Genomic DNA, 27,378 nt, shown 5'->3' with positions numbered 1-27,378 from the left:
TAAGCAAAAAATGTCAGACTTAACGAACAACTTACCCATTTCCAGATTTTGTTTTCTTTTCAACAAGTTCCAAAGCATTGCCAAGATTGATCAAAACCTCACACCCCAGCAAGTTTCTCACAACTACAGCAGCGCCACTTTGCTGCGCACCCACGAACGATGAGCTGTGCTCCCTCCTCTTTTTCTTTTTTGTACTACTGTATCTTCTGCTCAAAGCTGCATCTTTGAAAGCCTTGCCAAGCACGTTAATTACCTTGAAGACAAAAATAATAGCAATATATATAATAAAGGGGCGAAAACACTTTGCGTTAACTGATACGAATTGTGTTACAGTAATTAGATAATGTAATGGTTCTTCAGCAGGCTCAGCTGTCTAGTACCTTCAAGGCAGCGTTAGAAATTGTCGTCTGCAAAATGTTGTGAGATTCGATAGTAACTGTCATCAGAGCAGGCAGATCAGCGCTATCATCTTTAGCCTGCAAATTAAAAGTAACAAAATTACAGTGATGATCGGGTGAAGTTTTGAAAACAAAGGTAAACTCAAACAAGCACACAATTACCAGATAAAACTTACTGGTTTTCTTTGTTGAATCCTAACAACAAGCTTCCACGGCTCATATTTTGATTCTATATCTGTAGAATCAACCTCAACAGGTTCAACCAAAGGTTCCCAGACAGAGAGCGCATCATTGAAGTATGCCATACCAAGCGTAACAACAAAATCACCGCTCATTTCTCCACAGCTCCAGTTTTCAGCAGAGCCTTTGACCAAATAAATATCATTAACAAACACAGATGATAACATTTAACGTTACACAATCAGGTTGCCTAGAATCCCGGTGATGGCAATTTCAAATAACCCTAGCTCAGTACCTTTTAGCAGCATTTACCTTTTACTGTACATTCTTGTATGAGCAATGGAACAGTGTGGTGGCCAGATCCTGCTTCCAGTTGAATTTTTATGAGAGGAATATTCACTTTGGCCGTTTCTATCTTTGAACTAGTTGAAATTCTATCTTCTGCAACAATGACAAAATCTACGACAGTATTGATATGACAAACAGAAAACCTTGAAATGCAATACCTTCTTCTGGATCCACTGATGACGATTTTTCTGTTTCTTTCATAAACCATAGTTTTACATCAGCAATCTGCCACATCAAGACAAACAGATAAAATAAAAACAAAGAATTAAAGTATTGGTTTTCGGAAAACAAGACATTTTGGTATTAGACTTGCAGTCACATTATTTTAAATCCAATATATTTTTTGTTTGTTTATTTATTTAAGTTCTTTGCCTTTTGTGAGGTCCAAATTGACAGAGGCTGAAGTGAAAGTGATGTAATTTGACGCCTAAAACCCTTCTCTTCCTTCTTCTCTGGTGGCACTGGTGACATCTGTGCAACTATTTCACTGATTGTATTGATGATTACCGGGGTAGCTTTTAAGCGAATATCAGTTGCAGACACATCAAAATCCTAGAGAAACAGTACGTCGGAAAGATGCAAAAAAGTAGTTATCTCGTAACAATTCATTCATAACCTTCTTAATCTTGCTGGTACTTGATTGGCAAGCGGCTATTTAAAATATTGTGAACAACAACTCTGTAAAAAGTAAGGAAAATAGGATCAGCGTTACCTGCACCGTGTCTGTGATGAGGCCTGCGAAATTGACATTACATGGAGCCAGAATCTCTTTGTGAGTGTATGTATTTGGGGTGGCTTTCTCAAGCACACATCTAAAAGAGCAACTCACTAAATCCAGTTCCTCCACTGATGCTGCCATCTATAGCAATTAGCAAACAGACGTTAAACTGGGATAATGTTCCAAAAAGCAGTGATAAACGAAGCATTAATTAGGAATTTACTTTGCCTCCAAATTGCACTTACCATTTGTTTTTTGCCATCAGGTGTCATATCAAATTGGAAATTTAACTTCATTCCGAGTAAAATTGCCTCAGACTCAAATGACTGCACGTCGCTTACAAGAACTATTTCTGGCTTATCCATTGCAAAATTTACTTTAACAGCTTTAGACCTAAATTTGGACCATAAGTATAACACATAAAACACTCCAATATTGAGAATACTAGAATATAATATGTAAAAGTTTATAGAGCAACATAATTTTACCTTTGATCTATTTCATCTATTGTTTTACCAGCAGCAGTTTCGACGGATTTTGCTGGTTCTGTTTCACCAGAACTTGATTCAGTAATTGCTGGGACACCTAAACGAATAGGCATGAACTATGTGGTCTAAAATGCAAGGTTCTAACAGCAAATACTTTATTGCTTGCTTTAAACAATCACATTAGATTCATATAGCAATGGCAATGGAGTATAACTTGTATTTCCACAACTGCACCTGAATCAACTGGTTCTTCTTCTAGTGGTTTTGTTTTAGGAAGAGCTTCCAGGAAAAAGTTGGAAACTCTCACAATAAATTCCACAGAAATGATTACATTTAAGCTGCATATTTTTGCATCTATGTCTGATGAACCATCTGCGTTTTGAATTACTTTGGCTTGTACCAGATTGCAATCTGTGTAGCAAAGAAGTAATACGAACTTTTCTATTTTGGATGCGAAAGCACTTTGTTGTATCACCTTGCGATATATTGCAGGATAAATCTATATTGACAAATCTACATAATATGTGATACGATTTGCCTGTTTTATAGGCAGTGTGCATTGAAAATTCAATTAACAATCTGAAGACAAACCGGAATTATCACACACACATATATATATGCTAGGAAGTTGTCGCAAGTGTTAAAGTGGTTATAACCTAAGTGAGTGTTACCTTTTAAATGAAAAACTAAATCAACGTCAAAAGCAAACAATACTTAATCGTGATTATATACTTACCATAATTGTCTGTTCTGTTTCTTATCAGTTTCGTTATGCCACCGACATGGCTTCTGCGAGTGTCTTCCAGGGCAAGTTCTCCAAAAGCAAAATCAAGTTTCAATGATTTATCATTCCTCATAATTACATCGGATTTGATGCGAACAAATTCCAATCCTGAAAGTGGTTCTTCACGAGCAGCATCAGAATAAAGTTGAAGGACAACCTTGTCCAAGACAAAATTGACCTGCAGAAAATATTTCTGTGAGCTGAACATTATTTGTTCATTCAGTCAGTTGAATAAAAAAAGTTGATTTGCATCGATTGGATAGAGCATGGCTAGAGCTACAGTTTTCAGACAGTAAGTCATATGAATGCACACTGCACAGTTAAACTTAATTTTGATACCAAGTCATTGTTTGTTCCATCGATTAGTTACTATTTAGTCGAAAAACATTCATATTGCATGTAGATATGAATAAAGTTAAATATTCAATATATAATGCTTTCCACAAAAATTATACCAACAAGTACCTATTTTTTGTATGACACTATCCTGGAAATCGTATATGCAAACTTCAAAAATTACCAAATGCACTTTATCCTTATAGGTTAAAATTCTAAATTAAAAAATTCCAAATACACAAGCAAAGTAAATACCTACCTTTAGTGTTTCCCAAACTTTAGAGGATTTGGCAGGTTCCATTAATTCGGATTTTGCCAAATCTGGAGCTGGCCCTTGCACAGAAGCTGCTTCAGCTGCTGTTAAACAGCATGTGTTATTGCATGACAAAAAAGAACTACCCATATTCAAGTAAGAACAACTGGTTTAGACTTACCTTTGCTTTTAATAGCTGGCTGAACTTCAGTTACAGTTTTTCCTTCACTAAGGTTTTGGTCAAGAATGCCCAAAATAGAAATTATATCCACCTGACTTAGTTTGATGGAAATAGGTGGCATGTGCCCACTTATGCCAACGTCAGGTATGTCATGGTACCAACTGGTAGAGAGATTCCGTACAATCTAAATTCAGTAGAAATTTTGTAGTAAAAAATGCAGGAAACAATCTATGAACGGTACTGATCAGGTGAGGTGTAGGAATAACTACTACAGTAAACTGATACACACACCTAGATGTCCTGAAATAGTACAACACAAGACTGCAAGTACACAAGTATCATTACAAACCATAGTATATAGCATACCCATATAAATGTTTGAAACCAATACCTCAGTGACAAGCACCAAATCTTCTAGAATTACGGATTCTTTTTCACCATTCATTTCTTCATCAAAAAGGCACTTCCTGATCTTCATATCCCTCAGTGTGACCATCATTTCGTCTTTCACTGCAGGACCCCATTCATGCTGATGGTCAGAGGCTGAAAATTTATTCATGACCTAGAAATTTGGCATTATTAGACAAAGTGCTGGATATTCAGGGGGTGATTGCTGTCTAGGTTAATGTAATGAGGTAATATGTGGATATGTAACTAAGTCAGAGGTACGAATACGAAGGACGATAGTCTGGAGCAGGGATGTCCAACCTGCGGCCCGCGGGCCGCACTGCGGCCCGCCTGAGATTTTTGTGCGGACCGTTAGTCATTTTCACTCCAAAAATATGTACTTTATGTACCCATTTTTCTTGAAATTTAATAGGTTCTGCGGCCCATTGAATTATTTCAAGTGACAATGCGGCCCACTTTAATAAAAGGTTGGACATCCCTGGTCTGGAGCATTGCAAAAATGCATTCTGTTTTACTTTTGCTACAACAAAACATGAACGTTAACACAAAAATTCCCAATAACCAAGGTCTTAATCATTCTACAAAGTAAACAACTATCCCTGTCCATAAAATAAGGTATATGGAACAAAGTTACATACAACTAAAGTTCCAAGGTCAGTGGTAATAGCTTCTCGTGACTTTGAATGCATCGGAACAACGATACTTGGAGCATTCAATGTAATATCCAATTTAACACGAGGGTTTGTACTGGCAAGTTGTTGCGCTTTGGCAGCTACCTTTTTCTGAGCAAACATAAACAATAACTTAACTCACTACATCTTTGCTTCAGTTATGTCAAAAAGAAAAAAGTTTTTAAACAAACCTGAGCTGCAGTTCCAGTCTTTATTACTGCCGTTTTCGCATCAGAGAAATGAGCCCCATATTCAACCAGCTTTTGCACAAATTTGTTGAGGAAAATGATTCTGGAATTACCAAGCTGCAACAAAATTAAACTTGGCCGTTATGAAGTAAAACATTAGAGATTTATCTACTGTATAAACTAAATTAGTCAGAAATATTTTCTGTTGACTGCAAGTATAATTACTGTATATAATGCTATTTATATACTGACAATTGGTTCGTTTCATGCAATTACCTTTAAACGAATGCTTGTGTCAACATTTCTCATGTTAGCAAATGCTTGTGGGCCTTCAGTAGCATTGTTGTAATTGATGAATTCAGCTAAAAGTATATCGTTGCCAATGGCACTGACAATGTTTTTGTATAAAGTGTCCTCTGAAGGATCACAGACTGTGAGGTTATGCAACTTTGCATTGACTTTAAGTGAGAGCACGGAAACTAATACAACTGATTCCACGCCTTGGACCTGTAAAATTTATGGAATGTTTAACAAAAGAGTTTGCAAAGAATGAGCAATAAAATTAAAAACTTTTACAATGACATGTTATGTTGTTCGAGCTTTACTGAATACACTGGAGGACAAATGAAGAATGGTCAAAATTTGGTTTAGAATTAGAAATTGTTCAAACCTGAATATTTGTGACTAAGTTCTTCTGATCCATCACAGCAATGTCAATACAGTCCAATGTAGCTTGCAAATGTACGTTAATAACAGGTCCATCGCTTGCTGGTGGCAAGTTTGTCTTACTTGCAACACTTACATCTGTCGCAGACAGGAACTCTGTCACAAAGTGCATTATATTGTTGAAAGTAATTACTTAACGGTAGTCTAATGCAGCTTATGTGACAGCAGTATTGGGCATCATGATTAATCATCTATAGTGTGGTATATTACCTACAGTTAATTTCAGTAGCCATACATTGATCAATACAGTACTTCCTCGATTATCCGTCCCTCGTTTAACCGGCATTCGATTATCCGGCCGAGTGATCAATGACTTTGGGAGGTCGTTTTACTTCGCATGATTGCACTTGCAACTATCATATGCGTGAGATTACTCTGGTTTTTATTTTTCAATTGACGTTGAACCGCCGCCGTAGCTACTACCGATTGAATGGTTTAGTGAGGTCCTCCGATTGGACCCGGAGCGGCTGGCAACGGCCAAACCGGTGTCCGAAAAGACGATCTAACTTGATCATTTAGAGGAAGTAAAAGTCGTAACAAGGTTTCCGTAGGTGAACCTGCGGAAGGATCATTATCGAAACGAACGGAGGCTCCCGCTCGAGCTGCGGCGGCGTCGCCGGGAAACCGGCCGCCTCTCGCGCTTGTCGAGGTCAAGACGCGCCCGTTGAGGCGCTCGACAAGGCACAAGTCTTTCACGGGCGTCGAGTACCCCCGCGGTTTCAAGTGACGGTCGTCAGATCGTCCGCTCGGCGCTCACATTCAAACCTGTGACTGCTTCGTAGAAGCTGAAACGATAAACGATGATGGCTCTTGGCGGTGGATCACTCGGCTCGCGAGTCGATGAAGGACGCAGCTAGCTGCGTGAATTAGTGTGAATTGCAGGACACATTGAGCATCGACGTTCTGAACGCGAATTGCGGCCTCGGGTTAATCCCGGGACCACGCCCGCCTCAGGGTCGTCTGAAAAGCAATCCCGGCGCGCCCGTCGCCCGGGCGAATGCGGAGTCGGACGGAGACCTGTGTCTCCGCCGTCCCGTCGAAGTCAGCAAGGGTCCGGCACGCGATCGGAGAGCGCGGCGGCGGCGGATCGACCTCGATGAGGTGTCCTCGTTTCCCCAAGTCGCCGCGATCGATCGCGAACGTCGTCGATCCTCGGCACGTGTGACGTCTCTTACATTTCGGCCTGAGGTCGGACGAGACTACCCGCTGAATTTAAGCATATTACTAAGCGGAGGAAAAGAAACTAACGAGGATTCCCTCGGTAACGGCGAGTGAAGCGGGATGAGCCCATCGCCGAATCCGGTCGCTTTTGGAGCGCTCCGGAATTGTGGCGTATAGAATTCGTCTTGCGCGCGTCGCGGATCGCCCGCGTCCTTCTGATCGAGGCTTCGTCCCATAGCGGGTGTCAGGCCCATGGTGGCGATTTGCGTGCGTGCTCGGTAAAAATACAAATTCAATTATCCGTTTTTTTTGCTTATCCGGTCAGATTTTTGAAAATATTGACCCAACTTGACCGGATAATCGAGGAAGTACTGTACAACCCTTTCCATAGGATATTTTGCAACGAACGTTACCTGTTTCAGTTGATGTCACGGTTCCAACGGTGGATGAACTGACAGCCACCGCCACTGGTTCTTTTGCTGATGAAGGTGGTTTAATATCCGAGAGTTTTTTTGCGAAATCAACCAACCTCTTTATGGCCTGGGCATGAACACCAAGTTTGAGTGTTCCAAACCTTAAGACAAAATTTAACAAACTCAAATCATCCCGTAATGTGACTGCTAAAACTTTTTGTAAGATGAGATAAATAAAATCACCTTATTTTAAGCATGAGCTCGGTTTTATTATGGACTGTATTAAATTCTGGTGATCTACGCTTGACTTGGAGTAGATCGACATCCAGTAAATGCTCAGTGTCCTCAACCCCTGCAGAGTTAACCAGGTACAATGGGGTTCCGTTAGGTTCCGTGTACTAAGAAAAAGTTAATGGAGTAATTTCTCTAGAGATCTTGACAGATAATTTGTAAATAGGTTTGCATGTGCATTCCAGTACAAATGATATTTAGTACTATACAAAGCACAATCACAACCCAAATACCAAGAATAACGACAAAGAAAAAATAGTGCATATTATTGTAAATTGCAATATAGAAAAACAATTTGCGTGGAGGATAGTACCTCTAACAAAAGAACTGATATTGAGTCAAGAAAAAGTTGAATGCCCATGTCCCAAGTTCGAGTCTCCATGTTGAGTGAGAGGGTACCCACTCTCAACACCATCAGATCTGTGCTTTTCTCCACGTTCATCTCTTCTTTTATTCTAAGAACCATCTGAATGGGCATGAAAGTTTTAAATTTAGTTTTCTTATTGCTTACAAAATTGTCATAAAGTAAAACATAAAATAGTTCGAGTATTGAGTAAATACATTGTAATTCTAATACAGTTTAGCCCCAGAGTTCTACCTTATAAAAAGCAACAATATATGCAGAAAACGTAGTAGCTTAATTCAATGCATTATATAAATGACACCATTAAACATATTGCATATATTTATAAGCAACATGAACATTCGAAAATATTGTAACTCATGAGCCAGTTAAGGCAAGATCTTGAGAGCCACTCGAGATGTGAAGCAATAAGCTATATATGGAACTCACCTCTTTGACAGTAAAGCTTAGCTGCAGATCAGTTAGCTGTTTGTCTTTGCTTTTTTGTTTCAAAAGTCTCCGAGGTTTGGGTTTTTCAAGAAAATGTTCATCAAAATCACTTCTGCATATTCCAACATTTAATATTTACGAAACATCATATGTGGGCTATTGTAAAAGTATGTACATTGTTGCTAGTATTAGTATTGTATTGCTATTGTATTGTACAGCACTGGCAATATTTGCACCCTATAAAACAACTTATTTTGATTTTATTTTGAATCTACCCTAGATCTGATTCTGCAGTAAAAAAGTCCTCTTCTGTTGATGATGCCATTGAGCTTAATGAAGACAATGAACCATCAGTATTTTTTAACAGAGCTTTATTCAAAACTCTTAGATCTTTATGTTGTGTGTCCCTTGACCAATTTTCGAAAACCTTAAAACAATTAAGGCAATTTGTGAGCAGATTAGAGAATGGGGATTACAAACAACAACACAATTTGGTTACTACAATGTCAGTTTGAAGCAAGATTTAAAATTTTGGCTAATCTAAGATTTAACAGTGAAACGTTTTTCAGATATGTTTGGACTCTCCTGCACAAAGAATCAGCATTACCACGACAGCAGCTTGATTCTCCACTGCATCAGATGGAGGAAGCGGAATGCTCTGGACAAGCATCAGCATGTCGTGAAGTTTACGATCTGATAATTTTAAACCAAGTGAAGGAACCTCACCACTGATTTTCATCCTAGCAAATGGTGATAAGTAAGACATGATGTAAGTGGTGTGGATTATTTCAAACATTGTGTATGTGTTGCATGTGAATATCTTCTTTGTATTGGAATAAACACAGTTTGTAAGCCTTATATGAAATAACATTGTATTGTTCCAAAAGGTTTTAGAATTATTATTTAAATTTACTGAAGTTAGTTACACAATATGTTCCTTTTAAAGCTAAACAAATACCAACATATTTCTGCAGGACATATGTTTTATATTACATCACATTAAGTTAATAAATAATTAATTCAACACCAACTTTGGTAATGTAGCGTCATTACAGATCATGCACTTTTGTAGCAGGACAGAAATACTGAGAGGCTCCAAAATATGCAAGTCTGATTGGTCCATTTTTCTACTTGCTCTCCAATTATCACCTGGAAGCAAATTTACAGCGAAGGTTCAAAATTTTATTTAGTGAACTAGTTCACCATTGTCCAATCACTGGTTGTATAACAAGGGAGCACGACATATGGCCGCGGGAAAGTGGCCGCGAACAAACTCACCGGGGTCAACTGAACGTGACGTAAATTGACCGCAGACAAACTGACTGTGACATAAACTGGCCGGCGATCAAATTAACCGTCGATAAATTGGCCGGCGATCAAATTAACCGGCGACAAATTGGCCGTCAAAAGGTCAAAATTTTAAACTCGGTAGTATATGATATGTAAAGTAAATATTTGTTTGTAACTATTTCCTTTGTTTTTAACAAAATTGTTTTTTATTTCAATACACATTGAAACGTTTATTGAAATAAACAGAAGTGACTAGATAGTGAATTAGAATTTTGACCTTTTGACGGCCAATTTGTCGTCGGTTAATTTGATCGCCGGCCAATTTATCGACGGTTAATTTGATCGCCGGCCAGTTTATGTCACAGTCAGTTTGTCTGCGGTCAATTTACGTCACGTTCAGTTGACCCCGGTGAGTTTGTTCGCGGCCACTTTCCCGCGGCCATATGTCGTGGAACCGTATAACAAGGGAGTCAAACTACAACTACAAGGCGGTTAATTTGGCCCAAGAAACGTAAAAACAAAATTTCAAAAAGCATGTCTATCCGGACGGCAGCAACACTAAATTTGAAGTTTTTAACTTGTTAGGCTTACTCCAGCTAGGTTTGACCAGTTACGGAGATTAGACATTTGTAACACGTAAAAAGATTGCTTTCGAGCTTTGTAATCGATTTTGTCTTAACTGAAGTGCGATAGGAAAAAAGGGAAATTTAATAACACAACTACTAGCATTCTACCATCAAACCAAAGCAGCTTACAAACATCATTACACTATGTTAACATTCAAATAGTACAGTTTATTGTGATGCAACAACGTCCAATGCAAATTAAAGCACTACGAGTTGGCAGTGATGCATTTAACCGATGTAACATAAATCAGATATCAAATAAGCTTGTCTGGTGCTCAGCAACTGCAGTAGCACTCGACTTTCATTTGTTGGTACGGCCCGCCAATTCACTCGATATTTCTAATGTGGAACGCGTTGGATTTGAAAATCGTACTATATCTGTTTAGCTGTAGTAATAGTGTATGTTGGACCATGCGTTCACAGTTTTTAAAAGTAACAGATCAACCTTTCTTTGCAAACAATAGCTGCATTTTCTTCAAATCCACATTGAATTTGTCATAAGCTTTTGACCTCATCTCTTGTAGATCCAACGAACTATCCTAAAACCAGGCAACATGACATGAATACTTTTTAAAGGTATAACATCATGTAACAGGTTGGCCATAAAAACACAGATGGTAGTATTATTAAAAGTTAAAAAATTAGTTATATTTTAATGTGCAATTTTGGCGAAAATCATGCAAGTTTTACTTCTTAGTAACATACCGGTTTAGTTTGTCGAATCCATGCATACTTTGAAACTTTCTAAATCATGCAAAAAATAAAAAATGACAACTAACATGTTCCTTTTGTTTGACAAAGCTCAGCTGGTATGGTGTTTACAAAAAGAATAACGAAAAAAATATTTTAAATATAAGTAATGTTAACTCTCTGTCAGGTGCAACTGATCTCTGACAAGTAAAAAAATTTTTTTGCATAACGTGTTCTGATTGGTAGAACTGAAGGGGCTTCTGAACCACTTATAACTACAGAAATCAGGCGCCTGTGAACAACATCATTTAAGAAGCATTCAGTTTTGCAGCTTTAATTAATTATTCATTGGAAAACAACATCAAGGTCTGTAAGACGCGCAATACATAAACAATGGCAACTAAAAAAAATTCTTTTTTTTGTTTTTGCATTATTTATCTGAAATTTTCTACATTCATATGTCACATTTGCAATAACAACATTGTTATTATTATACCATATTGCAATAAAAACTAACAACACTTCTCACATAAATCTGTATTAATGAATTGTTAGATGGACAAGATACTCATCCACACTTATTTCTCAAATTATTCTTTTTTTAAAATAAGTAAAACAACTAAACCCAGGACAACCCAACCTACACCTGTGCGTTGAATAGCCATTGGGTTTATTCGTACGTAGGTTGAATTGTCCTGGGTTAATCTTGGGTTAAATCGTCTGTGGGTTCAATTGACCAACTACCATGTAGAATATGTATTGTATATAAACAGTGCAGCATATAACATTACAACAACTGTTGACATACACGTGCACTTGCATTTGCATTTTAAATCCTTATTTTGCAATAAAATCTTTGGCATGTGCCTTGTGCCAATATGAAAAACTGGGTTGCAAATGACAGAGGGTTAAATAGCATTTTTAAATTTTACTTTAACGTATATTCATTTCAAAGAGTATCATTAGTGAAATAGACCAAAGATACCAGGTGAGCTTTATAAATAACAGCCATAACAAGTGGCAACCTAGGAGAGTTTGAGTGTTTCTGCATCAAACAATAATAAAAATTAGTATAAGTGTTTCATCATACCACCTTAGCTCAGGTGCACGCCAAATATTTTCAATAAAATAAGTGGCTTCAGATTCGTGTAAAACTAAAATAAGTTTGAATGACATGACAGTCTGTGCAATGCAATCAGTAAGTTTTCTGCAACATGCTAGCAAAAATTCAGTTTAATAAAAACTATATAGAAGTTTTCATCATAAACAGGCGTGCAATAGACAGACTTACTGCTTTCTTCATCAGTGGAACACGACCATCATTGCTGCTTTCAAACGACAAGTCACCAAGGTCAAGGATGAGCATATCGGTTACACTGTAATTGCACGATATGTAATTGTAAAATTATCCATGCGACAGAACTCTTGTAAACCACAATCCATATAACACATGACATGAAAACTTGTAGAGAAAATCCTATAAACTGCCTTTTTAATTTCCATAACAAGAAATAAAAAGCACATTACTTCTGGAAAGTTCCTTTATATGGCAGAATTACGTAAGATGATGAAAGGTGAACACCAATCTCTACAACATTTCTTGTCTCCATGACATGCTGAAGTCCAGTTGCAGTTTGTTCTTTGATGTCATCATAGGCTGAAGCAGCTACTGAACGTAGCCTAAAAAAGTTCAGACTTTAGTGGCAAAGTAAACAGAAAAATTTCAAATGAATCAAAATAAAAACATTTTCAGAAATAGTAAACAGATAGCACCTACAAGCTTAACTGATTTTTTTAATGATCAGTTAATCCTTATTATCCTAAATCATAAACAAACCTTAATTGACCTTAAGTGTTATTAGAATTTTGGATAATTGTTTGAATAATTCTTAATTTTGTTTACTGGTTTTAAATTATAGCAAGTAACACCCGCTTCAGGCATCTTCCGTATGTCGACAATTATAAATTGTACAAACTGATATAGAAAATATATCATAATTATGAAATAAATATAATAGACATGATCAAAGAGTAAACAAAATTTATAAGATGAACATCACATGCATAAAATTTGAAATGGTGTTTTATGGATTTTTGCTAATTGATAAATAGAATACTTACTGCTGCAGCTGCACACTACTAGGCGGCTTGAGGAAGGCTTGTAAATTATTGATTGTGATCTGAAAGAGATATAAATTCTCTTGACAGAAGCAAAGACATTTTAAGCATTACAAAGCATATGTAAAAACAGCATTTATGGTATATTTTGTGAAAAGCTTTATCTCTCAGATATAACATTTTACAGCAAAATGTTAATGCGCAGACAATATTATATATTTACAAAAAAAAAACACTGCAACATTACAATATAATTTGTATACCGGTGACAATTTTTAATTCACATGGCCAGAGTGCAAACACAATAAACCTTAACCATTTTTCCCAAAAAAATACAAATGTCACTTACAGCATCATAAACAATTTGCATGGGCTGGGCATCAACTATTATTCTCTGATCACATGTTTCATCCAATGGTCTCATCTCAAATAACACAGTAAGGAGATGCTGCTCCACACTAACAACATTTTTATTTTACATCAAGTAAGTACAGTGAAGTGTAATGCAATAACTTTGACCCTCAAGTTCAAAAATCAAAATTTCGAAAAATCCATCATCCTAGCTTGTTTTGTGATATCATTTAACAATACAGTATAGCCTAAAAGATCCAAAATTACTAAATTGTTGACTCATACAGTGTTTTTAAGCCTTTGCAGGTAACAGGCATTATCCACCATCAGATACACAACAACACAATACATTCAATACACTAACAGGAAATCACCTGTCAGTCTCCATGGGAACATCAGATGAAATGAGGTGAGGTATATAGCCACCTTGAGCTGTACCATCAACCTCAAAGGAGCTCATATGAGTGGTAACGCTAATGGAATAGGTTTTATGTTAAATAAAAGAAAAAATGCCAGCCTTTTCATACATATTTCATTTTATTTTCACACATTTCATTTTATGTTGCCATAAATAATAAACATACACACCAAAGTCCTTGGGCAGATGGACGCTGATCAATTTCCAAAAACACATTTAAAAGCCTGACATCAAGCAGGTCATTTTCTGAAACCGACTTATCACACAATTCTACTGATACCTGCAAAAAAGTTTGTTTTCTATAATTGGTTTCCAGCATATATGTTTCTCTATTTTTATGATGGCAAAATGTGACAAATCTATCAAGGCTTTAAACACAGTTTGTTTTATGTTTCTCTAGAGCTCACTTTTTTGAGATCGACCCGGAGTCTTGTTCCGATATAAGACTTTTCAAACCCTGAAGTATCTGCTGTCTCCCCTTCAGAGTAACCAATGGCCATAAAAAGGTTTTGCTTCTCTTCATCAGACATTATTGCATCTAAGCCTGTTAAAACACAATTACACATTTTCCATAAACACTTCGCAACAAAATAATATACAAATTGGATAATACATAAACTAACTGTGAAAACATTTACAAAATTAAGCCAAACATAAAGTTATTGTCACAGCATTGTTATGTAACATTTTTTTAATCATCAAATGGCTGCATCTATGCACCTGTAGCTTCTTTTTCTTCCTTTTTTTTCTCAGGAATCTTTTTGCTTTTTCCAAACCAACCACTAAACCATCCACCTCCATCGCTTTTTTCATCACTCTTCTGATGAACTGACCTTTTGCTGCGAATCTGTTGTCCAGCTCTGACAAGCTATATGTATAATAAACCGGTTACAAATCACAATAAAAAGGCCTTCCCAAGAGACAAATTTCAAAATTTATTTCGGTTGCCATTTACAAATGTTACCTCCACTTCTGCTGTTTGCCTGGCAAGTGTAATGTTGAAAATATCAAGATCATTTTCCATTGCTATGAGTTTATCAACCAAACTCTGTCAAAAATACAACAGTTGAATTAGCATTCATGTCCATTCCAAGTCCATGGGAAATGTCCCATGGGATGGGATGGGATGGAACAGAACGAATTGCAATTCCCATTAGATTATTGGAAAAATGAACACAGGTTTCCACTGCTAAAAGCTGGTGCGAAAATTGTGTTGGCCATACCAGTGTCATCGGCAGCGGTAGAGCGCTTATTTAGTGCAGCAGGATTGTTGTTGAGTAAGTTACGAAAGCGAATGTTACCTGCTGTTGTTATAAATTCTGTGTATAGCAGATTTGCTTGTAACAAGAAAATGGTTGAGAAACTATCCGAACTAACTAAATCATCACTATCAGAAGCAGTTGAAGTTGAAGAGCAGGAAATTGAAAATTTGCTAAATGAGCACAGTGACTCGGAATATGAGTACCAATGATAATAAATTGAATCCCATGGGATGGGATGGGATGGGACAGGCATGAATTGCTATGGGATAGGATGGGATGGGACAGAAAAAAATGTCCCATGGACAAGCCTGTGAATTAGGCAATGAAAGCTTAGTAAATTCGTATTGAACCAACTGTTTAAACCAGAAAACTGTGTTAACATTATTTATGTTTTGTCATTGCATACCAGTACACAATAGTTTATATCACTGCAAGGCTTTTAAACAGTGGTAAACAAAACAACACAAGTTTCAACAAAAATTTGAGTAAAAAACACATACTGTTGTTACATTTTAAACACCCAAGTTAGGCAACAATGTATGCTATGCAGGAAAGGGTCATTACCATACCTGAGATGGCTTTTTGTGCAACAGCTTCTCTTTATAAACTGCTTTGTATTCTTTTATTTTACGTCTGTGCTCACGTATGTGTGACCAAGACCAATTTTTTAAGTTGCTGATAACACCAATGGATGAAACGCTCTTGTATGCATACTTCCACCTTGAAAATAAATTTATACAACAAAGTTCATTTTCAAATAAGTGTCGTGGAAATTTTGAAAAATACTTTTAATTGTCTACTGTACGTTCTCAAACATACAACTACTAACAAAAAAATTATTGTAACTGATGTCGCATAATTATTAAACACAAGTGGACTAGTGTTAAGGTTGTATAGCACCAAGCCCACATATACTACAACATAATAACAAGCTACATGAAAAACCGTACTGTCACTTCCTTTAGTGATATAATCTGAGGTCAGGATTGACATGGCCACAATTAAATTGACCATTCCCACAGTCAGTAATGTTGGGAGTTATTATTATTATTCTGTTTACACAAAACCAAGGGAACTGCATTTATAAAACTTGATAGTATATTTTTGAAAAAAAGGATAATAATTTAATTGTCAAGTGTCTATTTTTAGTTTCATTACATTGAAATTAAAGTAACCTTTCTGTTTTCCCCTTTAAGTGGGAAATGTACCACAAAATATCTTATTTGTAAGTAGCTATAAATACTTGAGAACCGTACTGGTAGCTGAATGATACCTTGGTTTTAAAATGAATGTGATACACAATAATTTTGTGTCGAAACTTCAATAATAACTTTAATGAAGATGAACTACATCCCACATATACCACATAAAAAGTAAATTATGACTAACACAAGTGAAGCTTGATTGCATGTGGTAGAAAAGAAAGCTTGTACTCAGCAAAAGGAAAGTTTGGTACGTAGGTAGAACATAAAAAATTAAGAAATGTGGCCAAAAGCCTGGTCACATGTTATATAGGCATAGCATTATTACCGTAACTTAAATAGTTATGGTTGAAAACATGAACTATGAAGCAAAACAAAGACTACAAATAAACCTACAGTACCAATATATGTTACTGCATATTATCCTATGAATGTGTTTATGAATGTATTTATTTTTGGGATATATACTACGCCATAGCTTTAGCAGACGTTATATCACTAAGGGAAATGTAGTTGTGCAATAAATTACATAAAATCATATGATGCCAGAAAAACGTGCATGAACTCAATGCATACCACAGTAATATAACAATCATATAATCATTTTCCATGTGAAATGTAATGCTTACCACAATGATGCATTTCCTGAGACTGGCACCGTTGGCCTAAACTGATGAAATGGTGCATTGACTGCCATTCGATCCATACTTTCTGCCAATTCCATAATGCCATGATACTGGTCATGTAATATGCGAAGACCCACCTCCTCCAGCACAATGGACAGGTCTACTTTAGGACTGGAAAGATCACTTTTTGGGTGGGGATTAATGCGTAACCGAGCTTGAAGTGTGATTGGTTTTATGACTACAACAGAAAATGCTGCAACATTAGGGACTCATTCCAGCTTTGCAAAGGAACTACGCTCTATTTGCATGCTGACTACAATAAACTAGACCTATCTTACTGTATATTAGTGTAGCGATTTTCAATTAAAATACTGAGTAATGTTATTTACTGTATGTGAAATTGGACGGAACAGAGCTGGGGTTTGCTATATTTGTCTTGAAGAAATTTAGCTGATCAAATCTGGAAGCATCTGCAAGAAACAAACATAACATACCCAATTAAACTTGCTTTATTTTAGAGCGCTTCTTATATTATTTTCAGACATTTTATTAGATACATCAACCACTTTTTGTGTATTAACTTATACAAAGGCTATATACAGTAGCACTACAGCCCATATCTTTTGAGATAGCTTGAAATTATTTTCAGGCAATTTGAGAACAGTAGATTGCTTGATGAATAATATGATCTGTTTCAAAGATTTAGGGGAGACGTTACAAATTAAAATAAATAAGTTTTAACCTGATATAAACACTTGAGGTTTGGGATTCCAATATACTGCTAGACACTGAAGATCAACCATTTTGTAAATGATTTTTGCAGTTTCATCCAAAAGACAAGGTACCCAGTTTTCATTTGTTGTCTAAATAAAACCATATTCCCCATTAAAATATGGTTTTAAAATTATTCATAAAAATTGCAATACAGTTTCTGGGCATTTCTTTCATCATTAAAACACCACAATACATATGTGTCATGATTAAATGCCACACTTCAAAAACGTAGAGAAAAAAAAATCCACAAAACTAATATACTGAACAGAGATGGGTATGAGCTTGCTCACTTTTTAGGAGTGTGAGTGGGAGCGTGCTCCTATTTTAGGGCTATCTGCTCATTGCTCTTTTTTTGCAAACACCACTATCAAAGCACAAAATAGAAAAAAGTTTTATAAAAAAATTAGGTTAAATTGAAAATCTAAATTGACTGCTTTGAGACAAATTGTGTGATGTGAATAGAGGAAAACGGTTTTGAGACTAACTTAAGGCAATTAACACTAGAAGGACGGGGCGCGTCAATTGACGCATTTTCAACCTAAGTGCATCTATAACTTTTAAGTGGTGCATCGCAAAACCGTGATATTTCCTGACTTTTCCTACATTAGTGTTAGGTAACTAACCCATGAATATGAAGTTTTTATTTTACCGGTAGAGATAATTAACGTGGTCACTACCTAGAAGGACGGGGTGCGTCAATTGACGCATTGTTACTTCACAGTACAAAAACCAGTTCTCGCGATAGAGAGCATTGTTTTCTTTCTGCTGATAATTACAGGTTTATCGAATTAGGTCACAGCTGCCAACACAGAGGTGTGACAAACGTGTCGACAAACTATGCAAGTCGACTTTTCCGCAAAACAGAGTAGTTTCGTCACAAGCGCAGCCTAATTTCGGAATTTTTGAAGTTTATCGAAGCGTAAGTGTAGTAAGAGTTTCTTAGTTAGATAAATTCGTCGGCTTGGTGGTTGCTCGTGGCGTGATGGGAGGGCGCAACTTCCCTGTGAAGAGTTTGTGGGGGAGGTCGTGGGGATGTCCGATGTTTTCCCAAACCATGGCAAGAGACAGGTTTCTGGAGCTCATACGATTCCTTCGCTTCGATCTGAAGACGGAAAGGCGTAGGAATCTATTGCATGATAAATTTGCACTCGCTTCAAAACTTTGGAACAGTTTTATATCAAACTGCCAAAAAGCATTCATTCCACAGTGGAAGATAACTGTGGATGAGCAACTATTGCCGTGTAAGGCACGCTGCAAGTTCATCCAATATATGGCCAATAAACCAGACAAGTTTGGTCTAAAGTTCTGGCTGGCAGTTGACGTTGAAAACAAATATTTATTCACCGGTTTTCCTTACGTTGGAAAAGATGACGCAAGGAGCCCCCACGTGAGTGTGCCCACCGACGTTGTACTGAAACTCATGGCTCCGCTTTTTCAAGGAGGTTACAACGTCACTTGCGATAATTTTTTCACCTCACTTGACCTGGCGTTGCGACTTGCAGAAAAGAAGTGCAGCCTCGTAGGGACAATGCGCCAGAACAGGAGAGAAGTCCCGGAAAAGTGCAAGAAGAAAAAGGAGTTGCGTGAAACAGAAGTGTTTAGGCACGACGGCTTGTATTTTCAATGCGATTGCTTTTGTTAATTAAAATGCACAAAGCGGACATGCGATAGAAGTAGTTTTTTCGGAGCAACAGCACAGTTTTCTCAACAAAAAACGTTAGATTTGCGCCGTTTTGACCTTTTGCGTCAATTGACGCACTCCGTCCTTCTAGGTATACGAAAATTGCCGTCCTTCTAGTGTTAACAAGTAAACACCAAACGTGAGGATGGTAATAATAGGGCAGGGGTGTTCAACCCGTGGCCCGTGGGAAGGTTCTGAGTGGCCCGCGCGGTATTCTTCGAAATGACTTATATTGTCAACTGAATCGCCTACGTGATTTATGGCGAACTTACATTCCGAGAAATTGGCATTTATTGTTTGCTGTCTTTGTCTATTGCTCTATAGTCTATACTATAGAGCAATAGATAGTAGAGATAATAGATAATACAGATAATAGAGCAATAGATAGATAATATATTATAGTCTCTAGTGCAGGGGTGCACAACTGTTCAAGTTAATGTTATTGCATCACAATTTATTTCTTAGATTAGAATTTTGGTGTGAGGGTTTTAATTAGAAATTAGCAGTAAACACTTCAGTGTCCCGCGCAATCATTCGTAAATCGCATGTGGCCCTTTGGCCAAAAAGGTTGGACACGCTTGTAATAAGGCATATACCTTTAAATGGATAAAAAGAGTGGGAGCGGCTAAAAGAGCACGCACTTTTTTTGCAGTGAGAAATGGGAGCAACGCTCTTTCATAAAGAGCGGTTGCCCAGCTATGATACCAAATACTGATACCTCAAAGTTAAGACGATCCAAAGTGATTCCAAGAGCAAAAGGCTGATCACTTTTTGTAACCTTAAAAAATAATTGATTTTATTATTTAAATTACATACTTATTATGTACGCATATGAACAACAAAAACTAAAACATTTAAATACAGTAACACATACATTATCTTCGTATCTGACATGAATGTTACTGATGCGAATCTGAAGATTTTTGATAACTTGAGTGGCAAGTTTTTCTGCGAAACTATCTTGTTTTTTTTCAGTTCCTGTAGAGTATGAAACATAATGCTATTCAAATTCAAAATTTATCACAAATAATAAATGCAAGAGCCACAACCATAGCAATTATTTTCATGAAAATGTTTCAAGTTTATGCTTAACTCAGTTTCGATGCAACGCAATGCAATATTTATACATTGTGTGGTAAAATGTTGTATAGTATTATAAAGTTTGTCTTTCTACGAGAAAGTATTCTGATGTTAATATCTTCAGCGTCATTGCATCATACTTAAAAACAATCTTTAATATTATTATGTGCATATAACATACATACTTAATATTGTATAATATATGTTATATAGGCGTATAACATTGAATATATCATATATATTATATATATATACACAATTACGTTATACAATTAGTTTACTGCTGTTGCTATACTTATATTTAAACAACATTTTTTATCATAAAAGCGTCTTCATACTTGGTCTAACATATTGATGAGCTGTCAAAAACAAACCTTTTTTTGATATCAACTGTTGATCTTCAATAGCTTGCAACTGATCTTGTTTCTCTTGTTGTTTTCTTTTCTTTTCCTTCTCAGCATCATATTGCATGCTAACATTTGGCACAGCAAGTAAGTACAAGCCATCCAAAGTAGCTTCAACAGCTTCTTTGTAAAGATTTTTCCAAGGTATTTTTAAAGTCAATTTTCCTGTAAATAACATAAGTTTATGCAAACAACTCCAACTGGACATATAATCTATCAAACCACAGACACATAACATGCTCCCTTGTCTCAGTATGCATATACTGGAGATATTAAAAAATCACAATGGTCAGTAGAGAATTGCCATCTAATTTGACAGTGAAAAATTGTGCAAGAAACTAAGTGTTACCTAGATAAACAGGAAATCTTGATAAGTACTTTAGGAGCCACGAAAAGCTTTGTGGATAACATTATTATGGACTTTGGGAGGGTTTAAATTTGCACATAAGACAAGTTAGTAATATTTGAATAACTCCTGTTAAAAGGTATTTTATGTAGCATCCAATCAAAATAATAGAAAAATAGTCGATATGCTACGGTTTTCAATATTCAGCACAAGTTACAAGTTGAAATATTGAGGCTGTTGTTCATTTACCAATATGTCCGGCTTTGATTTGAACAGGCAAATTTAAGTCTTTCTGCAAACAAAAATAAACACAAAATTACTTCGTCAATCAAATTACCAAACATTAGATAATAATGAACTGGTTTACAGTGTTTCTTTAAATATTTTAGTGAGGTAAACCAGTATATACAGTTGAATGATTCAACAAATAAGACACAACTGATTAACATGCATAATAGAAATCATTTGTTGAAGTAGTGACAAGGAAATAAATATCAACAAACCAATGCATCGCCTTTGATATGTAAGCTTTCAAGAACTGCATCACCTGCAATAAAACAAATATACCTACATACATAGTATACATACCTAGTTTGAAAGTTGTTTTATGTGTAAACCTTATACATTAATCCATGTCACAAACCATCAATTAAGATGTTAATGGTTAAATGATACACACAACACAACCGACAAGTACATATTACGCACAATTTGCAGCAAACTGTGCAAAAGTTGAAGTGATAAAGATTACGTACCTCCCCATATACCCAATTTTAATTGTGAAGCATCAAGATTTTCTATGTAAGCTCCAAGGTACTTGTTCATCAGATCTACAACAATCGATTCAAACACCATTTTGCTTCAGTTATGATGTTCAACTGGTACCGGGGCGCATTTAACTATGAGCTGAGTTGTACAAAATTTCATAAACCGCAAATTCAGCAATGTAATAACATAACTTTCATCAAGCTTAGGCACAATTACCACTATTTATATATACCACTATCCTGCAACGTAAAGACAAAAGGTGACAGTAACAATCTGTAGCATTGTGATATAGCATCAAAAACATTGTCTCTTTCCTTGGGTTTTGATAAACAAATAACCTGGGACAGAAGGTTGTGTTGCCTGACAATGTCATGTTATATTTGCTTGCAAATGCCAAAACCCAATTTTTGGGCCACTTTCTCCTTATGTTAATTGTTGGAATCTAATGAAAAGTGGGAATGTCTGCAGAATAATCTAACTAATTATGTAATAGGCTATATAATTTAATCCTACCTCCACAATTTGGGAAATTTCTTCAATTTTATTTTACTATTGCCCAAAACTATCTTAAACTCCCAACATTATCCTAAAATATTGATATGTAATTTTAGTTGACAGGTTGACAAATTTTAGTTTCTAGGCTGCCTCTTGTGAAGAGGGATTATTTTGGTGTTTAAGGATGTGCATTTTAGAATATCAAATCCTTGAGAAACGAATCTAAAAATATTTGTTTCTTATTTTTGTAACCCTTATTGTTCTGATTACAATCATTACCCATAGAAATTTTTATTTACCTCATATAATCTTTTAAAAGATAATTATTATACACGGTTTCATTCAACGCAATGGTTACCACTCTACACAAACACTTAAAGGGGAACTGAAGTCATTTTCAACTTACTTTCTAAAAACTACGCTGAATTCGAAAACATAAACAACATTTTTCCATCTGTTTTTGTTAACGAGTTATTGGCAAAACTGTGTTCAAAAAACTGTGCGAGGAGCGGACGATGTGATGTCACCAAGTTGGTTGGTCTTCAAACAATGATTCAAGTTCATGTCAGATCAATGAAAAGTTGCCATTGGAAAACTCGTTTTGGCGATTGTATTGAGCATGTTAAACAGTTTTTTTAATATTTCTTTAATAATACATGATTGACTAATTCGAAAACATGCCATGGAATAAAAACACATATCATAATAGGTTGGAAGAATGCCCATGTACTTAACTTCAAATCAAACTACTGGGAAAAGAAAATTTATGGAATCGTTTTATGTTAACGGGAAATAGGATGTAATAAACGATAAAAAGGACACACAATTGTCACCTACATACTCGCAATACTTGGGCCTTTAACAGTTTTTTACCTTTGTTTTATAATGTAATTTTGCGTTTCTAGCTGATCGATAAAACCTTGATCTGGCTAATCAATAATAATTTTTAATTATTTCCAGTGTTATAGTTTATAACAGGGGTGGGCAAACTTTTTGTACTGAGGGCCACATTTGAAAAAATGTTGCAGCCGGCGGGCCGCACATTCTCATTACAAAGTAGGAAAATTTACCCGGTGTGTAAATAAACGCATATTCATATTAAACACAATTTTTGTATTCCACACTCAGTTACGTTTAAATCTATGCAATCATCATCACAAAATTTAATGAGACTTGTGCAACTGTTCACAGTTTTACGGTTACGGTAGGCCTACGGTAGTCGCTACCGTAATTGTATTTTATGATCAAACAATTGAATCAAGCAATGCGTGAGAAGTGTATGTTGCAATACATGCGCGACTGACGTGTGTGTGTTTACGCACTGAAAGTGAAGAGAAAAACACACTCGTAAAGGGAATAATATTTTGTCAGGTAACCTGTTTAATTAAAACAATAAGTGATGAGTAGGAGTTTCTGCAAGTGCCGGCGGGCCGCAGAAAATGGACCCGCGGGCCGCATGCGGCCCGCGGGCCGTAGTTTGCCCACCCCTGGTTTATAAGCACATAAGTAAAGTACAAATAATTTCGAAAATTGAACATTAGAGTTTTATTATTAATGTAATGCTGTCAGATATCGAACTGCAACTGCTTAGCAAACAGGCCTTCCAAGCACTTCATATTTCTTCTGAAATGTTTTTGATAATAAGACTCATTTAAATATTAATTGCTGTAGATTTCAATGAGATGTAATATGCTAGTACATTATACGGGTCTAGTATACAAGTGCACAACCAATGGATGCCTTTGTATACTAGACCCAAGCTACTCAAATTGACGTCATCTGGTTGTGCACTTGTATGCTGAACCCCATTATACAATTCTATGAATTTGAGACGAATTTTCCATTTGAAAGAATACTGGTACATATAACGGTAAACAAATACTCCACTTAAACATTTAGCCTTAGCGCTCACATTGCCTCATCTTAACAAGTCACATAGCTGCAGCAACCTACTGAACTAGCCTATAGGCTACAATACACACCCAAATATCTGTAGACGATACATGCAATGCTAAGGTCATACATGAGTGTACTGATCACTCAAAATTCACAAATTAGGTATAATTTTACCAAAAAAGAAAATAACACACACATACACCCACCCACCCTACGGCCATGCTCCAAGCACACCGGCAAACAAATCTTAGCCAGAGTTGTATGCTGCAATCATTAGCAACGAAACGTCAACGTGCAAACAATTAATAGGCTACAAAAATGTAAGTGATGCTTTCCACAAAAATTGTTACTTGTAAAATGATTACGTGTAAGCATAGATCATTCTACCTTGTAGCCTTTCAAAGAATGGATTTAAAAAAGTTTTAAAAAAACAAGCCACTATAACTTCTAAAGCCTAAATTAAATTATTTACGATTATGAGCAGAGTCGTAATGACTCGAGTCACTTTTTTCAAAGACTCGAATCGAGTCCCTTTCTACTTAAGTACAAAAATGACTTAACTTGACTCGAGTCATTTTTTGAAATGACTGACAATAAACAAAATAGGAACTTTATCAATTAGTAGTATGTATAGACAGAATTCAGCAACAAAACAGCATGAGTCACGCCGTTTGAGAAATGAGAACTCATACCATCGAAGCAGAAGAAAAACAAGTTATCAACCATCAATCGTCCTCGCTCATATTGTAACAATAGCTGCTAGTGTACGCGGTCTTTATGGCGAATATGTTTGTTGAGTAATACTTTACATAAGCAATATAACAACGAGTTATTATTTGCCATACTGTTTAGCTTGGTTTCGAATATTAATCGACTCGGCTTGACTCGAGTCTTACTAACCAAAAAACTTGACTTCACTTGAGTCTTAAAATTGACTTGACTTGCGACTCGAGTTTGATGACTTGGTTACGACTCTGGTAAGGGCAGACTAATCTCAGCATTCTTCTAAAAAAACCAATGCTCTTCGCCTACATACAGGGGAATACCCTGTGACGGTTACGTCACGAGTCATGGGTTGTTTTGTAAATGCTGAAATTTTATTTTGGGATCTTGCAATTCAGTTGTTGACCGGACTTGAATCCTCCTTAATGACGTTCAGATAAATTACCTCGCTTGAACTGGTGTGCCATATATATACTGTTGTAATGTTTAAAATCTTTCCTTTACGTTATCGATTTCACTGGATACTACTGCGCAATGTAACATTCAGTGAGCTTTGTCCGAAGGTGAAAACCTTTGTGTCTGATAATAAATGAAATAGGAACTTTATCATTTAGTAATATGCATAGACAGAATTTAAGCAACTAAACAGCATAGTCACGCCGTTTGAAAAATGAGAACTCATATCATCGAGTCAGAAGAAAAACAATATATCAATTCAACCGTCCTCGCTTTTCTATGTCATAACTCATAACCCTAACACCAACAAATGTTATTTATGGGTAAACGGCATGCAGCGGTCATAGGTGGGCACTGGGCAGTACCGAGATTGGTACCGTCGGTACTTTTGCAAAATCAGTACCGAATGTCTGTACCAAATTATTTTTTCAAGAAATTTCAGTCGGTCCCGGTACTCAGTACTTTTCACTGATAATTTCAAAATTTTGACAAGTAAGTTTTCACAAATACATGTTAGTTAATCCATGATACTAATTTTAGCATCGGTTGATCATTTTAATTTTAAAGAAATGTCATGTAAAATTACAAGCGATTAACATCACATATGTTTTGACCTGGAGTAACCCTTACCGATGGCATAATAGCGACAAACATTGCATTTGCAGCAGCATCTTTCCCACAAAAAGTACCGGTACCGAGTACCGAATACTTTTTTAAAATTGTACCGAATAGCGGAACCGTCGGTACATTTTTGCTAAATACCGGTACCGTTACCGACTGCCCACCTCAGGCAGCAGCATAGTTACGAAAAGCAAATAGAATGTTTAGAGTGTAAACTTTAGAGGCTATATAGTGCATTCGAACCCTAATAAAATTGACACTTTATTAATTTGTGGCGGTTGGAGTCAAGTCACAATCAAAACACTACACTACAACCGATTATGACGTCACAAAAAATAAGACGTTGCACATCGGTAAATGAACACAGAACTCTTCGACCGTGGTTTGACGTGTAGCTGCTGCTGTCTTAGTGACCCTGACTTGCTGCTATAATCATTCATCATTAGGTCCTTGTATTAGGCCTACCATATTTTCAGCACCCAAAAAGAGGACATTTTTTGCCGGCAAGTAAAACGAAAGTAGAATTGTTACGTTTGAGTTTGATGATGTTTTACATTTCCTTGGTAGTTGCAGGCAAAAGTTACAAAAACAGACACAAAAACAACAATTTTATTTCAAATTTATTTTTCAGATTCAGCCCATGAATACTTTGCGGTTCCCTTAACTTTTGCCAATAAGGAATGATCATTTTTAACGAGATCGTGAAATTTTTTACACGAAATATCATTGAAATTATATACAACCGTCAAGATGCTCGAAACTGGTCTAACTAATAGGCTGTCTCTTTCTTTGCACCATTGTGGCTTCATCAAAGAAAAAATGCGTTCAACATTTGCATTATGGGCCATACTGCTAAAGTAAAATTGCGCGATTTTTAACAGTTCACTAAACATTTCTTCGGTTCTGCGATGCTGGAAATATTCTGTCCATTATTCATGTGCCATCATTTTAGAAAATGCAGCTGCATCAGTTTCATGCCGCCTTTGCACAAGCCTTGGTACTGGTCGAACAGTTTAGCATCATCAATGTCAACGTTTTTCTCTGCCAGATAATTTACACATGGCTCCACTCCACATTAGCCCATTCTTTGGCGTTGGACAGAAGCATCCAATCAAAACATTTGAATTCAGCAAATGAATTGGTCCATTCATCCAAGTAGGCAACACAGGAATCGTACAATGAAGGTACCTCTGACATGAACAAATCACATTCCC

At 36.4% G+C, this 27,378-nt stretch overlaps 1 protein-coding gene and 1 non-coding gene across 9 annotated transcripts in view; one reads left to right on the top strand and one right to left on the bottom strand.

Annotated features, from left to right (window-relative positions):
* LOC143460520 (intermembrane lipid transfer protein VPS13A-like) overlaps window positions 1–22,208 on the bottom strand; it is a 36,969-nt gene extending 14,761 nt beyond the window's left edge. For 4 of the 8 annotated variants that reach the window (XM_076958055.1, XM_076958050.1, XM_076958056.1 and 1 more), the window contains exons 1-46: window positions 21,961–22,208; window positions 21,709–21,752; window positions 21,455–21,497; window positions 20,830–21,024; window positions 20,250–20,353; window positions 20,094–20,153; window positions 17,663–17,783; window positions 17,310–17,390; window positions 16,924–17,158; window positions 15,662–15,812; window positions 14,795–14,878; window positions 14,551–14,698; window positions 14,238–14,374; window positions 14,001–14,110; window positions 13,787–13,885; window positions 13,411–13,519; window positions 13,065–13,123; window positions 12,471–12,623; window positions 12,235–12,319; window positions 10,959–10,997; window positions 10,699–10,792; window positions 9,369–9,486; window positions 8,945–9,077; window positions 8,613–8,764; window positions 8,338–8,449; window positions 7,858–8,010; window positions 7,497–7,651; window positions 7,254–7,414; window positions 5,624–5,775; window positions 5,230–5,460; window positions 4,957–5,070; window positions 4,733–4,876; window positions 4,078–4,248; window positions 3,687–3,870; window positions 3,512–3,609; window positions 2,869–3,094; window positions 2,367–2,543; window positions 2,133–2,229; window positions 1,890–2,037; window positions 1,639–1,785; window positions 1,299–1,478; window positions 1,085–1,151; window positions 891–1,037; window positions 575–762; window positions 381–476; window positions 36–253 (exon numbers count right to left, since the gene is read on the bottom strand). In XM_076958055.1, coding sequence (XP_076814170.1) covers window positions 36–253; window positions 381–476; window positions 575–762; window positions 891–1,037; window positions 1,085–1,151; window positions 1,299–1,478; window positions 1,639–1,785; window positions 1,890–2,037; window positions 2,133–2,229; window positions 2,367–2,543; window positions 2,869–3,094; window positions 3,512–3,609; window positions 3,687–3,870; window positions 4,078–4,248; window positions 4,733–4,876; window positions 4,957–5,070; window positions 5,230–5,460; window positions 5,624–5,775; window positions 7,254–7,414; window positions 7,497–7,651; window positions 7,858–8,010; window positions 8,338–8,449; window positions 8,613–8,764; window positions 8,945–9,077; window positions 9,369–9,486; window positions 10,699–10,792; window positions 10,959–10,997; window positions 12,235–12,319; window positions 12,471–12,623; window positions 13,065–13,123; window positions 13,411–13,519; window positions 13,787–13,885; window positions 14,001–14,110; window positions 14,238–14,374; window positions 14,551–14,698; window positions 14,795–14,878; window positions 15,662–15,812; window positions 16,924–17,158; window positions 17,310–17,390; window positions 17,663–17,783; window positions 20,094–20,153; window positions 20,250–20,353; window positions 20,830–21,024; window positions 21,455–21,497; window positions 21,709–21,752; window positions 21,961–22,060 — 6,020 coding nt within the window. In that variant the 5' untranslated portion in view covers window positions 22,061–22,208. The remainder of the gene's footprint in view (window positions 1–35; window positions 254–380; window positions 477–574; window positions 763–890; window positions 1,038–1,084; window positions 1,152–1,298; window positions 1,479–1,638; window positions 1,786–1,889; window positions 2,038–2,132; window positions 2,230–2,366; window positions 2,544–2,868; window positions 3,095–3,511; window positions 3,610–3,686; window positions 3,871–4,077; window positions 4,249–4,732; window positions 4,877–4,956; window positions 5,071–5,229; window positions 5,461–5,623; window positions 5,776–7,253; window positions 7,415–7,496; window positions 7,652–7,857; window positions 8,011–8,337; window positions 8,450–8,612; window positions 8,765–8,944; window positions 9,078–9,368; window positions 9,487–10,698; window positions 10,793–10,958; window positions 10,998–12,234; window positions 12,320–12,470; window positions 12,624–13,064; window positions 13,124–13,410; window positions 13,520–13,786; window positions 13,886–14,000; window positions 14,111–14,237; window positions 14,375–14,550; window positions 14,699–14,794; window positions 14,879–15,661; window positions 15,813–16,923; window positions 17,159–17,309; window positions 17,391–17,662; window positions 17,784–20,093; window positions 20,154–20,249; window positions 20,354–20,829; window positions 21,025–21,454; window positions 21,498–21,708; window positions 21,753–21,960) is intronic. The other 4 variants (XM_076958052.1, XM_076958051.1, XM_076958053.1 and 1 more) reach the window with 4 other exon arrangements.
* LOC143461345 (5.8S ribosomal RNA) lies at window positions 6,485–6,638 on the top strand. The gene has a single exon (XR_013118038.1). It is a non-coding gene; the product is annotated as a 5.8S ribosomal RNA (ribosomal RNA).
* Window positions 22,209–27,378: the final 5,170 nt, after the last annotated feature.

The sequence above is a fragment of the Clavelina lepadiformis genome, chromosome 5 (genome assembly GCF_947623445.1).
Source record: "Clavelina lepadiformis chromosome 5, kaClaLepa1.1, whole genome shotgun sequence".
Taxonomy (NCBI): Eukaryota; Metazoa; Chordata; class Ascidiacea; order Aplousobranchia; family Clavelinidae; genus Clavelina; species Clavelina lepadiformis.
Note: the sequence above shows the minus strand (reverse complement) of the source record. Positions and strands in the feature narration are given on the sequence as shown.